The 19,814-nt window shown below is 43.1% G+C and overlaps 1 protein-coding gene across 1 annotated transcript in view; it reads right to left on the bottom strand.

The window, feature by feature from the left end:
• Positions 1-17,683: 17,683 nt before the first annotated feature.
• MSH2 (mutS homolog 2) overlaps positions 17,684-19,814 on the bottom strand; it is an 87,525-nt gene continuing 85,394 nt past the window's right edge. The window contains exon 16 of the mRNA XM_063123885.1: positions 17,684-18,349. Within this exon, the coding sequence (XP_062979955.1) occupies positions 18,179-18,349 (171 nt within the window). The 3' untranslated portion in view covers positions 17,684-18,178. The remainder of the gene's footprint in view (positions 18,350-19,814) is intronic.

The raw sequence follows: 19,814 nt of genomic DNA on the forward strand, positions 1-19,814 counted from the left end.
TGCGAGGACAGGTGTGGTGGGTTCAGTTTTCCGCATTCCTTTCCTCTTTTGCCTTTCCCACTTTTAATTTTTTTTAGTTGTTAATAGGGATGCGCATATGTGCTTGTTCAGTTAGTGTTAATCTGCTGTTCACATAGCCACCCCCAAACTGCTCTGCTCGAAGAGCACATAGAAGTAAATTGATAGAAACAGCCATGGTGCTGACTAATTCCGTTTGGCTATCCATGGACTCCATCTTCTTCACAACGAGCACAACAACCCAAACAGGGAATTCTGGGATTTGAGGATTTTTTAAAAAAAGGGGGGGAGTAAGGGAGAACATCACAAGCATCCACCAAAGCCAGCCTCTAAGAAACGCCCACTTGCGACGGAAGGGACAGGAATTTAGAAGAGTGTGAACCGCTCCAACGAAACGAAACGAAAGAAAAGGCGCATGAGGCAGTAAAGAAAGATGTGCTTCATTTAGGTACGTATTAAAAACCCGCACACAGAAGCGACTTCACAATGATGTGTAGATCCCCCCTTACACCGTAAGTGTTTCTTAGAGACAGGGCCTTTAAAAATGCAACGTCTGTGTTCACCCTTAAAGGGTTAGGCTTGAGGTTTGTTAGGGCAGTATCCAACAGTGCCATTCCATTAGCACAAACAATGTTGCACTAGCGGAAACTAGGTTCTGAACTATGCACAAGAAAAGAATCCAACTAAAGTTGCACTTGTGCATTATGTTTGTGCAACATGCTGTGCAACCCGTTGTGCATAGCTCTTGTGCAACCAGTTGCGCAATGGCTTGCACGACCGGTTGCACAAACATAATGGGCAATCGCTTGTGCAATGGAAAGATTCAACATAGGTTCGCTGGCACTATTGGAGTTTGCAGAATGACACCGTTGGATACTACCCTTTGAAACAGGAGACAGTTTGTGTGGAATTGAATCAACAATATATTGACCCAAGATTTGGTAATGGACTATTCTCTTTCTCTCTCCCTCCTTTTTTACAGCCATTCCCAGTTTCTTGGTATAGCTTTCCCGGGGAAGTTTTCAGGACTAAGTGAATAAAGAGTCTTACCTGGTATGAGGCAGCTTCCTATGTTCCTAACAGAACACACTGCCTCCAATAGGTGTTGTCTTTTGCTGTCACGTGTTCCAGTACCAAAGATCGGTTCTGGGGCTGCTTTAGAAATGACAGGATTTTCATACATAGTGACATGCAAAGTGTGTAGACCTCTGTGTGTTCTGCTGAGCAATACACCTTGAGGCCAATCAAGGCAACCAGCTATGTATGGCAACCCATCACCAGGTGCTCCAGAAACCTCCTGCTATTTCTGTCTGCCTGGAATTACATAAACAGGCGCAACAGGGCCATTGCTAGGCCTCAGATGATCTATTACACAGTGTCCATTGGTGACGGTGGAAGGTTCTTTTTTCCTCAATTGCCGTGCAGGGGGCAATTTTCAAGGGGGTTGCAGCTGGGGAGGGAAGGGTTAACTCTCCCCTTCCTAAATGCAGCAACAAGGACTCCCCCCTTAAAAAAAATCCCCTCCCTGGAAATTAAGCTTACAAAAAGACAGTTGCCCCCTTATTAGCCTAGTTGTTGATGTAATATTTGGAAGGGATTAGGGTTTGGGTTTTTGGTGGCATAAAATACCTGCCTCATATAACGTGCGTAGTCTCTTCTGTTCCTCAAAATTAAAAAGAAAATTAAAAGATATATCTGTCTGGAGCGAATCCCCGTGTACGACGCCGTCTTTTCAAACAGAGCTCCGTTTAGTTGGAAGCGCCCCACCAAAATTTAAAAACCGTGGCCATTAAAATAGCGTCATGTGGGAAGACAACTTGCAGCAGGACTTCTAGGAGAATCAGGTGACAGATCCCAGCGGGAACGCTTTCCCCACCTGCTGTTCAGTGAATACAGTCATTGAAATCCTAATACATTATTGATGGGTACTTGGATACAGAAAACGGAGAGAGAGGGATGGAGAGAGACGTAGACTAGTCAAAATACAGATTAAAATAGCTGGCGCTTTTCATAAAGGAGGAGGGAACAACACGTGGCAGCTAACTAATTTTATTTAAGGATAGAAACTGGAAGGGGGAAATATGTTCTCTTCCTAGTAGTGTGTCTTCTTGAATGAATGTCCAATTAAGGACAAAAATAAACATACAGAAAGCAATCAGGGCTAATCATACCCTGAGCTCTAGAAGCATTCAGTTTATGGTCCAATTAGAAGAGAATGGCAGGCCCATATTATCTATGTTTATATGGAAGCAAATTACACTGTCTCCAGTCGGCTCAACTCCTAAGTACAGGTATTGGATTTTTATTTATGTGCCTGTTATCTTTTTATCCCACTTTTCCTCCAGGGAGCTCAATGCTGCTAGCTAGGAATGATGGGAATTGTAGTCTACACACCTGGAGGACACAAGGTTGGGGAAGGGAGATCTAATCACAAAATCCCCCTGGCTTTCATGATACCAGATTGCAGGCTAACAGAAGATTCCCAACCAATGAAAAACCATCCCTGTGTCAAACCTGCAGGGCACGCTGCTGTCAATGTGGATTTTGCCTTGTGGCTGTTGCTATCTGTCCCATATGTTCAGCTCAGGTTGGGGTGAGTGAGGCTTCCCTGATAACCTATGGTTTTTTTAATTGGGAATAGGGGGACCACCAGCTAAGTGCCTGGTCTGCACCATCAGATTTTTCTAGACGAACATGATGGGCTTTGCCAAGTCATGCTGTCTTTTACAGATTCAGGAATTTCTGGACAATTGAGCATGTTTTAATTATGACTGCTTTCTGAATGTTGGTGTGGATGTATTTTGGTAGGCCCAGTTTCTGAAGGTTTTCTGTATAGTTTTTTGATGTGATGTCAGTGACTGATGTGACTAATGGAATAATTGTGACCTTTTCCTGTTGCCATAGTTCTTTGACTTCCATGGCCAGTGGTGTATTTTTTTTCTCTTTTCCTCTTCCTTTTCAACAACATTTTTGTCATTCAGTATTGCTATGTCGATGAGGTATGTGTGTTTTTCTGTTTTATCTATGACTGTTATGTCTGGTTGGTTGCAAGGTATTGTTTTGTCAGTATGAATTGTTCTGTCCCAGTATATTTTATGATCTTCATTTTCCAAGGTTGTTTCAGGTGAGTATGTATAGTATGGTGTAGGTTGTTTGATAAGATTGAATTCAATGGCCAGTTGTTGTTGAATTATTTTTGCAGTTATATTGTGTCTGTACATACAGTCCATTCTTGCCAGAATTTTACATCCTCCTGTTACATGGCTTATTGTTTCTTGTAATTGGTGGCATTTCTTGCATAGGTCTGCTGTTGCATTATCTTTTATGATGTATTTATGGTAGTTCTTGGTTGCTATAACTTGATCCTGTATAGCTATTAGGAATCCTTCCATTTCTGGAAATAGCTCACCCTTCCTAAGCCATTCATATGATTGTTCTTTGTTTATTTGTGGCTTCTGTGTTGTAGTGCTTCCCTTGGAGTGTTTTTTATGCCCATTTTTCTCTGCGAGTGAGAGTGGTCATGTTTGGTCTTCATTTTTTAGTGCTAGGTTGAGTGGGGTGTATTTTTTATCTGCTTTTACTATGGCTTTATGAATGGGGGTGTTTTTAGTGTGGAAGAATTCATTGAGTGGTTTTATCTGTTTAGCATGGATTGTGTTAATGTCCAGCAAACCTCTTCCTCCTTCTTTCCTGCTGAATGTTATTCTTTCAATGTATGACTTGGGATGGAGCATGCAGTATTTTGTGAGTTCGGTGCAATTGAGTCTGTTTATTTCTTCGAGTTCAGTGTGTGACCAGTGTACGATTCTGAATGAGTATGTGAGAACGAGTATTACGTAGGTGTTGATGGCTTTGAAAATGCTTTTAGAGTTGAGTTTGGATTTTATTCATGGCATTTTTATACTGCCCAATAGCCAAGGCTCTCTGAGCAGTTTACAAAAGATTAAAACCTTTAAGACACAATATATAACATATTATTAAAACCATTTACAAAACAATGCGAAATGCTCAGCAATAAAAATCCCAGGACCGCTTAAAATTTTATCATATGCCGCCAAATGCCTGAGAGTAGAGGAAAGTCTTAACCTGGTGCTGAAAAGATGAAAATGCTGCCACCAGGCAAACCTCAGTGGAGAGAGCCACCACTGAGAAGGCCCTTCCCTTTATTGCCATCTTTTGAACATCCCTCGCAGGAGGCAACTGAAGGAGGGCCTCAGATTATGATTCCAGTGTACAAATAGGCTCATACCAGGAGAGGCATACTATCAAGGATAATGTAGGGATTCCTCGGCCTTCCCCAACATGTTGCCTTCCAAATGTTTTGGATTACCATCCCATCATTTCCAGCCAGGGAGTGGGATTCCAAACCATCTGGAGGACACCAGGTCAAAGCATGATCACCTATATGCATCACAGCATGGATCTCCACGTGAACGTCCAGCAATTAGGAGAAAAGGACATAATGGAAACACCTCATTTTTAATGCTGCAGCCTTGACTGATAGATGGTGGGGGTAGGGTGACATCCTATCAGACAGGATTTTGAGACTTGCCAGTTCCAACATGTAAGCACAGTTAAGAACACTAAGCATATTGTTTAGCCCATGGAAGTAGGTTTAGAAGGTGCAAACCTGAGGAGATGCTCCTTCTCCCGGCCTGCCAGACAGTGCTTGCGTATTTGACATGATCCTTAGGAAGTAAATAAAGGTGGATTCAAGACCTGGAGAATCTAACCATTGAGACTAAATAGAGACATTCTAAAATGACAGGTACAGGGTTAGTGTGTTCTTCACTATTATAAGATGTAGTGATGGCCACCAATTTGGATGACTTTAAGTAATTTGGGTGGTTGGATAAATTCTTGGAGGAGAAGGCTATCAATGGCTACTAGTCCTAATGGCTATGTGCTATGTCCAGTATCCGAGGCTGGAAGCCTATATACACCAGTTCCTGGGGAATATGGGCTGAAGGGTGCTGTTGCACTCATGTCCTACTTGTGAGTTCCTGGTCGGCAGCTAGTTAGCCAGTGTGTGAACAGAGTGATGGACTAGATGGACTGTTGGTTCAATCCAGCATGGCTCTTCTTAACCTCTAACGGTATTTCACTTCATGTACAGTATATACTCAAATAAGTGTGTTCCACACATCTGCACCAAAACACTAGGTTGTTGACCTCAGCCAAAGTGTGTAATTTCACATGTGACTGTGTGAAAGACTGTAGCGTGGATTTGTTCAGTTACTCCTTATCCATTGGCCATGGACTGTTTCAAGACAAGGAAGGCAGGATAGGTGAGGATCGGAAAGCAAAGGTGGAAGTGGCAGAAGTTCAGTGTGGCGATACCCACCTTTCTGTCCCTTAGGTATGTCTGGCTTTGTATGTCTAGCAAGTGCGGAATATTTCACTGAGTGGGTGTGGCTGGTGATGCTGTGAGAAAGGGGGAGCGAGGAGTATAAATAGTTTGGCTGAGGGGATTGTTAGTTTAGTTTAGTCTTGTCTTATCTGATTCTGATTATTATTCTTGTGGAGTGTGTCTGAGGCTTGTGCTTCTTGAGAGTGTTTGGTGTGTGAGGAGTGAGAAGAGATAGGACTTTAAGGGACTTGGGATTGTTGTTTTAAATATAAAAATAAGCAGGTTTGATCTAAATTGAAATACCAAAAATCTGTTCAATTTCAATAAACTTTACTTTGTGTTCTGTTACCACAAACCACGTGTCAGCTCGGATTTATTACCTGCTATTTTACACAGTGTAAAAACATCTACCAATACACCTGCAGTTCAGTACCTCCACAACAGAGCCTATTTTTCAAAACCCTTTACCTTGTTCCGTCACATATAGGGGAAAGGTTGTGTTGTTTTTACCCTTTCCTCGGGCTTTTCAAGAGGTGGCACTTGGCTTCAGGAGGGTGTGCTAGGCAAGGCCTTCTGTGTGAGGTTGGTGTCGTCGCACTCAGTATGACAGCATAACAGTGGTAGCTAGTGGGACTGCTCTCACATTTCCAAACCTGTAATGCCCCACAACCCCAGGGCTGCCGGCCCTACCCTTTGGCAAAGTGAGGCAACTCCCTTAGGTGGCAGGTGCTTGGGGGAGGGGGGGCAGCAGCAGCATCCTGTGTTGTAGTAATATTCGGCTGCCAGTCCAGTTTGCTTGTGTACACGGATTGGAGGGGGCGCCATCTTGTCTTTTCCCTCAGACAGTAAAGTATCTCGAACCAGCCCTACTCAAGCAGAGGCTTCTCCAACGAAGCAGCCAGAAGCAGAAGCAGCCATCGGAGTGATAATAAAGATTTAGGTACTGGAGCCAGTCCTTCACTTGCCCTATAATCTTTCCCTGCCTCCACCTATATGGCAGAATTCTGTTAACTCAAAAAAGTTGCCAGCCCTACATGTAGGGGGGAGGGGGAGGGGGCACTTAGGCGTTGCCAAAGAAGAGGACAAAAGAAGGCACCGATTTGCATAAAGTGTGCAAGTGTGAATTTAGATGTGTAAATGCAAATTTAGAAATAATGACTGTAATTTAAAGAGAAATACCATCCTTCACCATAGCGGAGGAGACTGTGACCAAGTGGCATGTGTGTCTGTTCAGGCGGCTGTGCAGATGCTAACTATGGAGGGGGAGCTTCAAGGCCTCTGCTGCTCCGCCATCTAAAAGTTCTTTAATCTTTATCTTTGAATCGGATGTGGACCACTGGAGGCTGGTGGCTCTGATTTCAGTGGGGCTGTGAATCCTTTCTGGGTTACAGCCAGAATGCCAAAGGAACATGCCAAGGTGCTAGACCCTAGCCCCCGAGTGGGTTCAGCACCTTCGATAGCTCCTTTAGAGTTCTAGCTGGTTCTGACTGAAACACCACCAAAATCAGAACCACTAGGCCTCCGTGGACTTGGACTGGACAGCCTTTCAGATAAAGGACATTGTTGAATAGAGGGCTGTCCTCTATAAAATAGACACATGGCCACCCTATTTAGGGGCGGTTCACTTATTCAACATCTCCTGTACATCACACACCTGAGCTGAGAAACGTGGCATACATTATAGCCATGCCTATGCTACTGTTTCAGAAATACCCAGCAGGTAATTTTGTGTCATTTATTATTCAGCTGTATTCAGATCAAACACCTCAGGAAGTGGTAATAACTCCCAGCTGATAAGTATTTATTTATCACATACTCGGTAGCCCAATTTGCTTTGGCAGCCAAGACGCTGCGGTCTCACCACACCAAGAAATACGGTGTACTATAAATTTTTATCTTTTTAGATTTGAGTGGTCAACCTTCTTAGCGGATGGCAAACACTAATTGCTTTGTTGAGTTTGTAATTTTTATTTAAATCAAAGTTTTGTATTGGGAAACTTTGTACACTGTAAAGGCCTATGGCTACATACAATAAAGTTATTTTTTAAAAATAAATAAATAAATTCAGTCTCTGCTGTGCCTTTTCAAGCTGCTATGCTCATGGGGAAACACTTCTGGGATCATATTTGTTGATGGGCCTTGTTCATCACAACAATGGAAGTCAGGATATATCACGCATAAAAAGTAACAAGTCAGGACACCTAACACCATAAAAGAGGCTGATTTTGTGAAACTGCCCCCAATGGGTGAGCTTACATAAGCAGAGATCCGCCGTGCTTTGCTCTCCGTATCATAAGAACACAAGAGTTCACATTGAATAAATAAGTCAAAACTGACTCAGTCGCTTAGCCTAACTTTTCCATGAAACATCCTGCATTAATTGAGGCCCAACACAGCAATTGTGTTTATAAGTAAACACTATTTTTCATAGGTAACTGGATATTTAATGAAACTGTGTGGCTGTGTGCGTGTATATGAGAGAGCGAGAGAGCACTCTATTTAATTTGATGTGCTGAGAATCACCTCAGAAGGACTCAAGAACATCTCTTTACCCCTGGCAGGATGCATCAAACTACCATTGGCAGCCAGAAATACAGCAAGGTGATGCATTATATATGAGAGTAAAGGTTACAAGGATCAATTTATAATTTAATTAAGATCAACCATCTCAGCTTTTTCCTTACAAGGTTAAAACGCAACTTTATTTTAAATTCTCTCTGGAACACCATGTTTGATTTCAACCCATACTAAGATAAATATTTATGTTGTTACTTGAGGGAAGATGATTTTTCACTAGTCTCAGCAAAGGCCTGAGAAAGTGGCTTTGGGAAGGAAAAACTGCTGAATGCAGGTCTTCCATTAAATAGGAAAAATGTTTCCATCCTTTAAGGTACCTGGCAGTAGTCCACAATACCAGACCTTGAGGTCATCCAATTAAACTGATTGGCAGGAGAATCGGGACAGACAAAAGGAAGAGCTTCTTCACAAAGTGTATCAAACATTGAACAGTGGAAGGGACTGTGTCAGAATGGCCACTGGTTTAGATGGCCTTAGAAGAATGGAAGAATGGAAGAAGATCCCAGCTAGATCAGACCAAGGGTCCATCTGATCCAGCATTCTGTTCACACAGAGGCCGACCAGCTGCACACGGGAAACCCACAAGCAGGACATGAGTGCAACACCTCCCTCCCGCCCATGTTCCCCAGCAACTGGTGTATATAGGCATACTGCCTTTCATACTGGAGGTAGCATGTAGCTATCAGGACTGGTAGCCATTGATAGCCTTCTCCACCAGGAATTTATCCAACACCCTTTTAAAGCCATCCATTACCCCATCTTGTGGTAGCGAATTCCACAGTGAACTGTGGAAGTACTTCCTTTTATGTGACCTGAATCTCCCACCTCCAGCTTCATAGGACAACCCTGAGTTCTACTTATGAGAGTAGGCTTTAGAGAACTCATTAGCATGGCCTGGAGAATTGCGCACTTTCCCGAGGCATCGGAAAGCACGCTTTGCCTTCCCCCCCACCCCATGCCAATTGGAGCCTTAAAGGCCCTCTTAATGCAACGTTAAGAAGGTCCTTAATGCCCTGATTGGCGCAGGGGGTGGAGGGACCTGATTTCCCCAGGGCTGGGGAAATCGCATATTTTCCCCTTCTCTTCCATATTTTTCCCTTCCAGTTTCTCACCCTAAAGAGCCTATTAATCAGGCCTTTAAGGCCTCCATTGGCATGGGGATGGGACGGGACAGAGAAACACATTTTCCCCAAGCCTGGAGAAATTGTGTATTTTCTCCCTTCACTGTGGCATTAGAGTGGAGGGAGAAAGTACACAATTTCCCCAGCCTTCGGGAAATCGCACATTTCCCCCCACTGCGTTCATAGCAGCTGCCATAAACGCAGCAGGGGGAAAGGGAGAAAGGGTGCAGGTCAGTGCTCTGAGAGCAGTCAGGCACAGTGCTGTCCTAGAGCTGGGTGGGTCTTCCTGGGCCTGTGAGGGCCGGACACAGTGGCGTCCACTCCCCTCACAGACCCAGGCAGATTTTTGCCCCGGTGCTAAATGAAAGAGAGAGGGAATAAAATGTTTCCCTATCCACTTCCTCCACACAATGCATAATTTATCTACTTCCGACATTTGTATGCCACCTCATGGCAGAACTTTTTCCGGGTGGCTTACCATAAACAAAAGCATAAAAATAATTGATGGGCAAAACAGAATATAAACCATAAAATCAAAAGCAACATAAAATACGGCAACAAAAACAAATCTGTGGCACTCCAAAATTAAATGTATCAATTTTAAAAGTGAGAGCCCCAGTCTAAGTGAATTATTTAAAAAGCCTGAAGAAAGGTCTTTGGTTGGTGCCAAAAAGATCACAGGGATGGCACCACCCTCTGGGGAAGTTCTTCCATTACTGGGACGCCACGACCACGAAGGGAGTCACTTGCTTCACTTAATGCAGTGAAGGATCTTAGTGTAGAACCTCAGAGGATGAACTTAAGGACTTATTTAGGCTGAAACACTTAAAAATAGCCCTTTAAACTAGGTTCAAAAACAGACTGAGAGCAGGGCAGCTGACTAAGCACAGGTGTAATATGTAATTGAGCATTACTTCTTACATTATTTATTAAAAAATATAGATTTGATTCTGCCTTTATGCCTATCAATTCTGATATCCGAGGCAGCGTACGCTTTAGAGAGCCAGTGTGGTATCAAGATAAGAGTGTTGGACTGGGATTTAAGAGATCTGGGTTCTAGCCCCCACTCAGCCATGAAGCTCACTGAGTGACTTGGGGCCAGTCACTTGCCTTACAGGGTTGTTGTGAGGATAAAATGGAGAGGAGGTGGAGGGTTACATACGGCGCCTTGGGTTCCTTTAAGGAGAAAAATAGGTGGGATATAAATGTAATAAATAAAATAAATAAATAAATAAAATAATCCATTCAAAATGCATTGAAGAGATTAAAAGACCAGTCTCCCAAAACTAAACATCACAGATAAATGGATATCAAATGCCAAGCTTCCATTATACAATAGATGTTCAAAAGAGCGAGGTTTGAGTTATATGGCAAAAGATGTTCAGGGATGGAGTGAGGTGAGACTCCCTGGGCAGCAATTGAAAAACCTCAGTCTTGTGTGTGCTAGAGTGGCTACTTATTGATCACCAAAAAAAGAGGAAATGCTTCTCCCAAAAAGAGGACAGTGATTTGCAGAGAGAGAGAGAGAGAGAGAGAGAGAGAATTGTTATAATTAAAATAGAAATTTAGTAAACCTCACCCATACTGTGGTAAACTGAGACCAAGTGACCTATGTGTTTTCCTGTTCGGTCTTCTGTCCAGATGCTTAACTGTTCATGGGCAATAGTTCTTAAGGTTTATGGTCTTTAAACTGGAGTTGGGACAGGACAGCCCTTCTAAGAAAGGATGCCTTCAAATAAAGGAATGACCTCTGTAAAAGAGGACACCTGGCCAAACTAAGTCTACAAAGCTTCAGTAGAGCTCTTTTTCTATTCTTAAATGAACACGCAAAACAATCACAACCTTTCAACCAGTGTCCAGTTTCTGTTATTAAGAATAAGATATTCCCAGAATAACCACAGTAATAGGTTAGGTTAGGACTGCTGGAGGTTAGGACTCCTGGAGGAACAGCAGCAACAAACAGGGCAACTGGGGAATCCAGGACCAGTAGAGGTCCCAGATGTCTGGCTGCTTGGAAAATCCATTCCCCTCAGGCCAGACAAATCCATTCCCCTCAGGCCAGACAAAGACAAAGGTCCCATTTGTCCAATTGACAAAACGGCCCTGTTGTTTGGAAAGGGGAACATGTTGGGATATTCCAAGATTAAGTTTAGAAAGGAACTTCTTGCCTTCGGGACAAAGGGACTGTTAGGCACTTTTATGGCGGTGCTTCCAGATGGAAGGATCGTAGCGTTAACAAGCAGAAGGCATCAGGCAGCTCTTCTGTCTTTTCTCACTTAATGGACTTTCAATGGTAAGAAAAAAAGATGGACATAACGGTGGGAAAACATGGGAGGCTGACAAGTTGATGACGATGTATCATTTGGACCCTCTGTAAAATATCCATGAATGAGGAAGGGCAATTGCACATTAAAAACCTTGTCTGGAAGCACCTAGGTCAGCCTTCCTCAACCTGGGGCACTCCAGATGTGTTGGACTACAACTCCCAGAATGCCCCAGCCAGTTCAGCTGGCTGGGGCATTCTGGGAGGTTCAGTCCAACACATCTGGAGCGCCCCAGGTTGAGGAAGGCTGACCTAGGGTGACATGACTTTACTTCCAAGGCCTTTTTCTTCCCAGGGAGAGAAATTACAAGAAGCCCAATGGAAACATTTTTTTCAATTTTTCCTTTTCTTGTTAGATGCTCAGTGCCAAGGATGGCTGTGTTTTGTGTGTGGGAGACTACATGTTTGCTCCATTTGGGCAGGCTGCCTTATTAATGACAAAATTATTTTTGTTTAGCTCTTCTTTGCAGAGCTGCCGCCAAGAGGTGTTCGTGCATGATGGCCTCCCCGCTCAATTTGTTATTGTAATTCCTGCCTTAGCCATTTTTTAAAATTAAGCAAATAAAAGCCATGGTTGGTACCTGGCATAAAAACAATCAGAGCAATAGAACAAGGACACATAAACTGGGAAAACGCTAATTCAAGGTTATCCAATGCAGCCTGGAGAAGAACAAAAATGACTAAATAAGATGGAGAGAGTGCCCTTATTACATCTCAGGAAAGGGGAGATTTTCATCCTTTTCATATTTTCAGACCATTAGAGAAGTTGGTTTTTTGGTTTTTTGCCCTAAACTGTTGTTTGACTTGCTTGAAAAGAGTCAAAGGGAAAATGGCATTTCATCCTTGACATAGGTTTTGCTAACTCTTTCATCATTCTTTTCACGTGTGGTACATAAAACCAACAACCGATAGCATTTGAGGCAGCAGGACCTCTCATTATGCTACTTATTTTCCACGTGGGAATTCCTTACCATCATTAAAACCGACTTGTTGGCCTCCAACGCTGGAAACCCATCAGGACCTGGGATTGTGCCGCAAGTATAGAATGAAGGCAGACAATGAAATTTTCCACAAATCCCAAGAAATTGATTTAAATGGCTGAGATTGGGAAAATATCCAACACTGCCACGTTTTGATCATGGGACGGCCAATTTCCATAGCTTACTTCAGCCAATAAAATCCCATTGACTTCAGAGTTGCAGTTGCTTTTTGGTATGACGTTGTTTCTTCCAAATTACTCATCCCATTAAAGCCAAGGAAAACACACTGCTAGCATACTGGCACACTGCACAGTGCTTTTGGGGGCAAGGGCATATCAATGCTCCCACACAGCTCCACCCATCCACCCCATCCCGTCCCACTACAATGCTTTCCCATTCATCTCAATGGAGGGAGCTAGGATATGCATCTGGATGGGCATATGGAGCTATGCCCTCCATTGAAATGAATGGGGAAGCACCCTAAAGCCCTTGCCAGGAGCAAGAGCATGCCATAACAAATACATTCATCAGGGCTAATCTACCCATTCAGGACCAAACTAGCCATGATGTTAGATCACATGATTGGGTCGTTGCACGTTTCTTTTGTCTTTACTAAATATCAGCTGTTTGTGTAGCAGTGGGGCTGGATCTGGATCGGGACCATAGCTTCCCATGCCAAGGCCCTGATCCAGATCTCTATCTCACTCACACACACATACAGACATGGCTGCTACTTAATAAAGAAAAAAAAACAGGCTTGCAGGGGCCTATTAGATTGATACTCATCATTAATTTGGTTTTTATTAAAAAAATTATATTGGAGGACTTCCTTGGATTGTACTTTCTTGGGCTTCTTCAGACTGCACTTTGAAGAGTTCTTTTTGCACTGCTTCATATAAACTTATAAAGGGTTGTATTCAATTTTACTTCTACCTAGAGTAGACCCATTGAGATGAATGAGATTCAAGTTAGTCATGACTAACATGACTTGTTTAGCATTTTGAGCTAAACATTATGGCTTAGCATTCCATATGAACCATTCCTAAGCATGGTGGCTACATAGGGTGATCATATGAAAAAGTGGACTGGGCTCCTGTATCTAACAGTTGAACAGAAAAGGGAATTTCAGTAGGTGTCATTTGTATGCATGCAGCACCTGGTGAAATTCCCTCTTCACCACAGTTCAAGCTGCAGGAACCCTGCCGTCTTTTGTATCTGTTCAAGAGGGCAGGGCTCCTGCAGCTTTTACTGTTGTGATGAAGAGGGAATTTCACCAGGTGCTGCATGCATACAAATGACACCTGCTGAAATTCCCTTTTCTATACAACTTTTAAAGAGACAGGAGCCCTGTCCTCCTTTTCATATGGTCACCCTAGGCTACATAACCACAGTTTAACCACTCTCACTAACCATTTGCTGCAAAAGGTTTAGCAGCCTAACCATGGCTTGGTGTGTTGTCTGAACAGACCCAATAAATCTTCTTTGTTCTAACACTGCATGCAGTACAACCCAGGGACTCCCTGAACATAAAAAAAACGTATGGAGAGTACTTGATTTGAATCCTGTTCGATGAACAGAGTGTGTTGTTTCGTTGAAATCTCGTAATTTGGGATAGCATTCAAAAATATCTTCCCAACCTATCTGCAGTCCAGCAAGATGTTTCAAACTACAACTCCCATCATCCCTGGTCATTGGCCATGCTGGCTGGAGTGTTGAGAGCTGTAGTCCAAAACATCTGGAGGGTGTGACATTGTCTATCCTGTAATGTAAGCTTCGCCCTTAGGTCATTAATTCAGGGATTGGGATCATGTGAATTCATCAAACTCCTCCCTGTTGCTAGAAAGAGAACGAAGCAGGAAACAACGTGGGAGAAAGACATTTCTGTGAATTCACCAAGGGAAAATGTTAAATTCTAATGTTAGAAACATTTGTGCCAGTTTGCTGGAACAGCTATTTTCTATGTTCTCTTTAATAAGCCACTTTTTGGTGCACAGAGGCAAAATGTGTGTGTGTGTGTGTGTGCATGCGTGCGTGCGTGTGTGTGTGTACACGCATATATATCTTTAAATGTCATTTATTTTCATCTGTGTGATGACTTGTCAGAATGCACTCCTAGCACATCTCACCATCCCCCCGCCCCACAAAATGAAGATAAATGCCAAGTTGAAACACACGGATGGGAAAATATATTTAGAAGTCAGACGTTAAGAATTTTTTCTTTTTTTAATACTGGGGGAGGGTGGATGGCTAAGAAAAGCACAAGAGGAAGTTATTTGCTGTAGCTTAGTGTTCCCTTATTTAGGTGTTTATTTAGGTATTTATTTAAAATTAGTTTTAGGTGACCTTTAAGGACAGAGCTCTCTCAAGGGGTGTACAAAATATAAACAACGCAAAAATATGCAAGAAATAAAGAGAAAATGATAAATATTCAGTAAAATCTGATTTAAATGCTATAAAAACAGATAGCTCCAATAAAAACTGCAGCCCACGGATAAGGCCAGTGGGTCTTCAAAGCCTTCCTGAAGACCTGCAAAGAAGAAGCCTGAGGAAACCCTGATGGGAGCTCATTCCAAAGGTGTGGGGCCACCACTGATAAGTACACACACACACACACTGTACTTACTAGCCTAACTGGCCATGGCGGTGGGCAAGTGAAAAGGGCTTATCCATGGAGATTTTCCTCCTTTTGCTCACAGTTCACCTTGCCATCTATTCTGACCCTATCAAACTTCTGCTTGTCCTTCCACCACCTCCCGTTTCAACCCGTTTCATTCAAAGATTCTCTTGTAAACACAAAACAATCTCAAGCATTCGCACAACCTCTGCCCGCTTGAACATCCCAAATGGGTCAGAATTCTTCAAATTAAATGAAACATTTGATTAAATCTGTATAAAAAGTGCCTATGAAATATTGTTCTGAAGTAAAGAACACTCTTTTAGGTTATGCGTGCATATGGGTGGGTTGCAGAAGGCACCATAACGGTGCCAGGTTCAATGGCTGGCATCCTAATTATGAGGATGACAGGTAGCAGATATGGGCCGCTGCCTGAGATTGCAGAAAGGCATTGCTGGAGAGAATGCACTCTACATGGTGCTAGTCCTGAAGGATGTCTGGAAGCTTCAGTCGGGGCAAAATGTGGGAGCTAGGCTGCTAACTGGTGCATGATATTGAGACCATATTACACCTGTGTTGAAAGACCTGCACTGGTTGCCAATTGTTTCCTGGGAGCAATTCAAGGTGTTTTTAATCTTTAAGCTCCAAGTGGCTTAGGACCTGGCTATCTAAGGGACTACCTATCTCACTATGAACTGGCCCAAGAGTGAACGCCTGCAGGACAGGAGGCTCTTTTGAGGGCATCATGACGTGCAAAGGCCCATTTGTTGGACATGCAGTGTTGCTCCCTCAGGAACTACAATTAGCCTTTAGAAAGGGAGTGAAATTCCCTCTTCCTTACAAGTTAAAGCTGCAGGAGCCCTGCCTTCTTGACTAGATACAAAAGAGGCCAGGGCTCCTGCAACTTTAACTGTTGTGAGGAAGAGGGAACTTCACCAGGTGCTGCATGCATGCAAATGACACCAGATGAAATTCCCTTTTCTATGCAACTGTTAAAGGTACAGGAGCCCCGTCCTCCCTGCCAGATGCTCACCGTATAGCAACAGTTTGTGCAATGACCTGCAGAACAGCTTGTGCACCCAAGAAATGGATCTGACACTTGTGCAAGGGTGAAATGAAGAGTGCTATCATGTCTCCCCTCAGTCTTCTCTTCTCCAGGCTAAACATGCCCAGTTCTTTCAGTCTCTCCTCATAGGGCTTTGTTTCCTATGTAATCCTTTGTAAACCCGATTATCCTCACTGCCCTCCTCTGAACCCCCTCCAGCTTGTCTGCATCCTTCTTGAAGTGTGGTGCCCAGAACTGGATACAATACTCAAGATGAGGCCTAACCAGTGCCGAATAGAGGGGAACCAGTTAAAAAATTGAAAGACCGAAAATGCATTTGCCTGCATATTACACACCCATTTACCGTATAATATCCTAATTTCCTCCATGGAATGGCAGCAGAAGCCATTGTTTTAAAGGATGACAGTATCTCTAAAAGAGACCAGTATGAGCCATGTTTTGCAAAAAGGGCTTTTAGCTCCTACCAAATGCTATTTTCTCCTTAATTGAAAAACCACTGAATATATTACTAATATTGCAGGTGCCATAAGCACTCAATACCTTCTTAGGATGAATACCCACTGTGAATAAGCAAAGAAAAAGAACATCTCATCTGTACACAGGGCTGACAGTTAAGTGGCACTTGGACTCTCTTGAAAGCAGCACATTTTAAGCTGCAAGGCTTTCATCTTCTTTGCATTCCTGCTATATAGCTCGTTTGTCAGTGCAAATATACTCCAGAAAAGTGAGCGGGGAGGGGTGGGGAGGGAAACCCCTCCAATTTTGAAGTCTAATTAAAAACAAATAGTTTTGTGTTCTTTCTTCCCAAGTGAGAAAACATGACAAGATACAGCTAGTACGAATTCCTTCTCATCCAAGTGTGTTGAAGGATATGTTTTGTTTTGTTGTATTGTATTGTGTATTTGTGCTTTTAACCTGTTGATTGTCTTACTATGATTTTAATTTTTGTGAAACCCCCAGAGAGCTTTGGCTATTGGGCGGTATAGAAATGTAATTAATTAATTAATTAATAAATAAATTGTTGTTTCCTTTGCAGAAGAAGATCTTTCCCCCATAAGTGGGGGACTGTAAAAAGGTCTCAGATGTTTGGAACCAAACCTTTTTGGAAATTTCAAATATAATGGGAATTACCATAACCAAATCTCCAGAATTGGCGCTGTTGAAGTTATTCCAAGGGCAGTATAAAGGCCTATTACATAAGAAATTGGTGGGATATCTTTCAATAGTAGCACGAGTGCTTATTGCCAGATACTGGAAAGATTTACAACAAATTCCAATAACTAAGTGGTATAACTAGGTATGGAAAGAAGCACTAAAAGAAATATTGATTCAAAAGTTACGTATAGCAAAAGGGCAAAAGAAAACAAATACTTTTGCTGCTAAGTCGGGAACTTTACTTACGGATAATAATTTCAAATTTGGAATACTGTAGAATAAATTCAACATGTCCAGGAAAGTCGTATGAAGATATACGACACAGCTATACAAGCACAGTTCTATCTGGGAGATTATTTTTGTTGTTGTTGTGGGCTTTGGTTTTAAATACAGTGCCTGCGTTTACGTTAGGGTTCCCAGCCAAAGGTAGTGAAATTCCGCAAGTGTTTTTTGTGAGATTAACAGGCTTCTTAATCTACTGGAGTAAGTGTAGTTTATTCAAAATTCAGCCACATAGGAGAAAACATTATAGCTGGCACAACAAATTCCTACATTTCAAAAGTAAAACTGATGCAAGAGAGTGATCGGAGCAAAACATTACAAAACAAGACAAGAAAAAAGTTATTATTTCCGTTGAGGTCAGAACTACAGCCAGGATATGGCTAGCACCAAAGCTAGTGCTCCTGTGACAACAACTCTCTCTCCCCGTAACATTGAGGAAGGCAAAATCCATGGTGGGATGTCAATGTTGCAAATTTCCCCAACCCCTCCCCCCACCTGCACTTTGTTGGCTGCCCCTAACATGGCAGAGAAACCTGCAATGAGACGATGTCGTATCATGGGCTTTGCCTTACGGTACAGGTGGGCGACAGGCGGCAGCACTGCTTTTGGCAAAGTTTCGGGTTGGTTCGAGAGCAATATATACCTCCGCCCCAATAAGGCTGAGTTCAAGCGACTTCTTTCGTTCTCCCGTGTCACGGGACAACTTTGGTTCGGGAAATGATTTCGTTTACAAAGCTGTTGTTCTTTGTCAAAACTTCGCTTTTTAGCTGCTGCAGCTTGGCTCTGATCTCCTCTTCAGACATGTCTCCCAGCGGCATCGCTTTCACTTTAGAAAGGAAATCCTGGATTATTTTTTCACCTTCCTGAAAAAGGCAAAAAAAGAGAAGAAGTATGGTTTGTGCCCTCCTGGATTCCTTTACAGCAGGGATGGGCAACGCGTGGCCCTCGTGGATGTTGTTGGACTGCAACACCCATCATCTCATAATGTTGGCTATGCTGGCCAGGGTTGATAGGAGTTTCAGTCCTAAAACATCTGCAGGGCCCCACCTTCCCCAACAGTTTTATAGGACACAACTACCGTGTTTCAACACATACACACAGGAAACAGTGTACTGAAACATGGTACCACTCTTGAGCTCCCCAGGGCAATTCTGCCAAGCTCAGGAAATGTTGCTTATTGAATCAGTGAGGTCTTTTCATATTTCCTTGCATTACGATGAATATTTGTCACTGAACAAAAGCGGCTGTATTATCAAGTGCCTAGATGATGTTTGCTCTGTTATGGAAGCAGCACTGGCTTGCAAAACTCTCTCGCGGGCATACATCAAAAGCAGGAAATCCTTCGAGACTTGCAGGTTTGTTCTTTTCAGTTGTTCCATTAGGCGAATGCCGCCCCTTTTAACAGCTTCATTCTCTAGAGCAGCCTTTCCCAATCTTGGGTTCCCAGATGTCCAGCTACAACTCCCATGATCCTCAGCCAGCATGGCCAATAGTCAGGGATGATGAGAAGTGAAGCCCAACACCTGGGAACTCAAGGTTGGGAAAGGCTGCTCCAGAGGAAGTTTGCTCAAAATTGTAAACTGAATGATAATAATGCTTTACACAGGTGTTAAACCAGGCTGACTTTCTCAGGGTTCCCCAGATGGCCACACACACCCGTTCCCTACATTGCCAGATGGTTTCCACCCCGCTCTGCCTTTCATTTGGTGGTCAATCTGGGCAATCTCTTCCATATTCTAAAAGGTTGAAATCTCTCTCCTAAGGTTTAGTTATTGGAAGTAAGAACCTTAAGCTAAAATATGCTAGCATTTTTTGGTTTCCTGGCCCCACTCCTTTCGCCTTTAAGCTAAAATATGCTGTCATGTTTTGGATTCTTAGCCCCGCCCCATTTGCCTCAAGCCCCGCCCATCATAAGAACACAGATTCCCCAGAGTTTCTCTGAAATGGAATTCAGCTCCTGCTTCGTGAACTCTGTTCCAGAAGGGTACTCACATTAATGGGGCTGTCCAAACAACGCGCTAAGCCATGGTTAGGCCACTAATCCTTTTCCAGCAAATGGTTAGTGAGTGTTATGTAGCCACCATGGTTAGGAATGGTTCACACGACACATTAAGCCACATTAAACCACAGTGGTTAAGCATTTTGAGCTCAACATTATGGTTTAGCATGTAGTGTGAACCGTTCCTAACCATGGTGTTCAACTTGTTCTGGATGGGGTTGCACTCCCCCTGAAGCTTGGGGGTCCTCCTAGAAACATCTCTGTCACTTGAGGCTCAGGTGGCCTTGGTGGTACGGAGTGTCTTCTACCAACTTTGGTTTGTGGTCCAG

The sequence above is a fragment of the Elgaria multicarinata genome, chromosome 4 (genome assembly GCF_023053635.1).
Source record: "Elgaria multicarinata webbii isolate HBS135686 ecotype San Diego chromosome 4, rElgMul1.1.pri, whole genome shotgun sequence".
Lineage (NCBI taxonomy): Eukaryota > Metazoa > Chordata > Lepidosauria > Squamata > Anguidae > Elgaria > Elgaria multicarinata.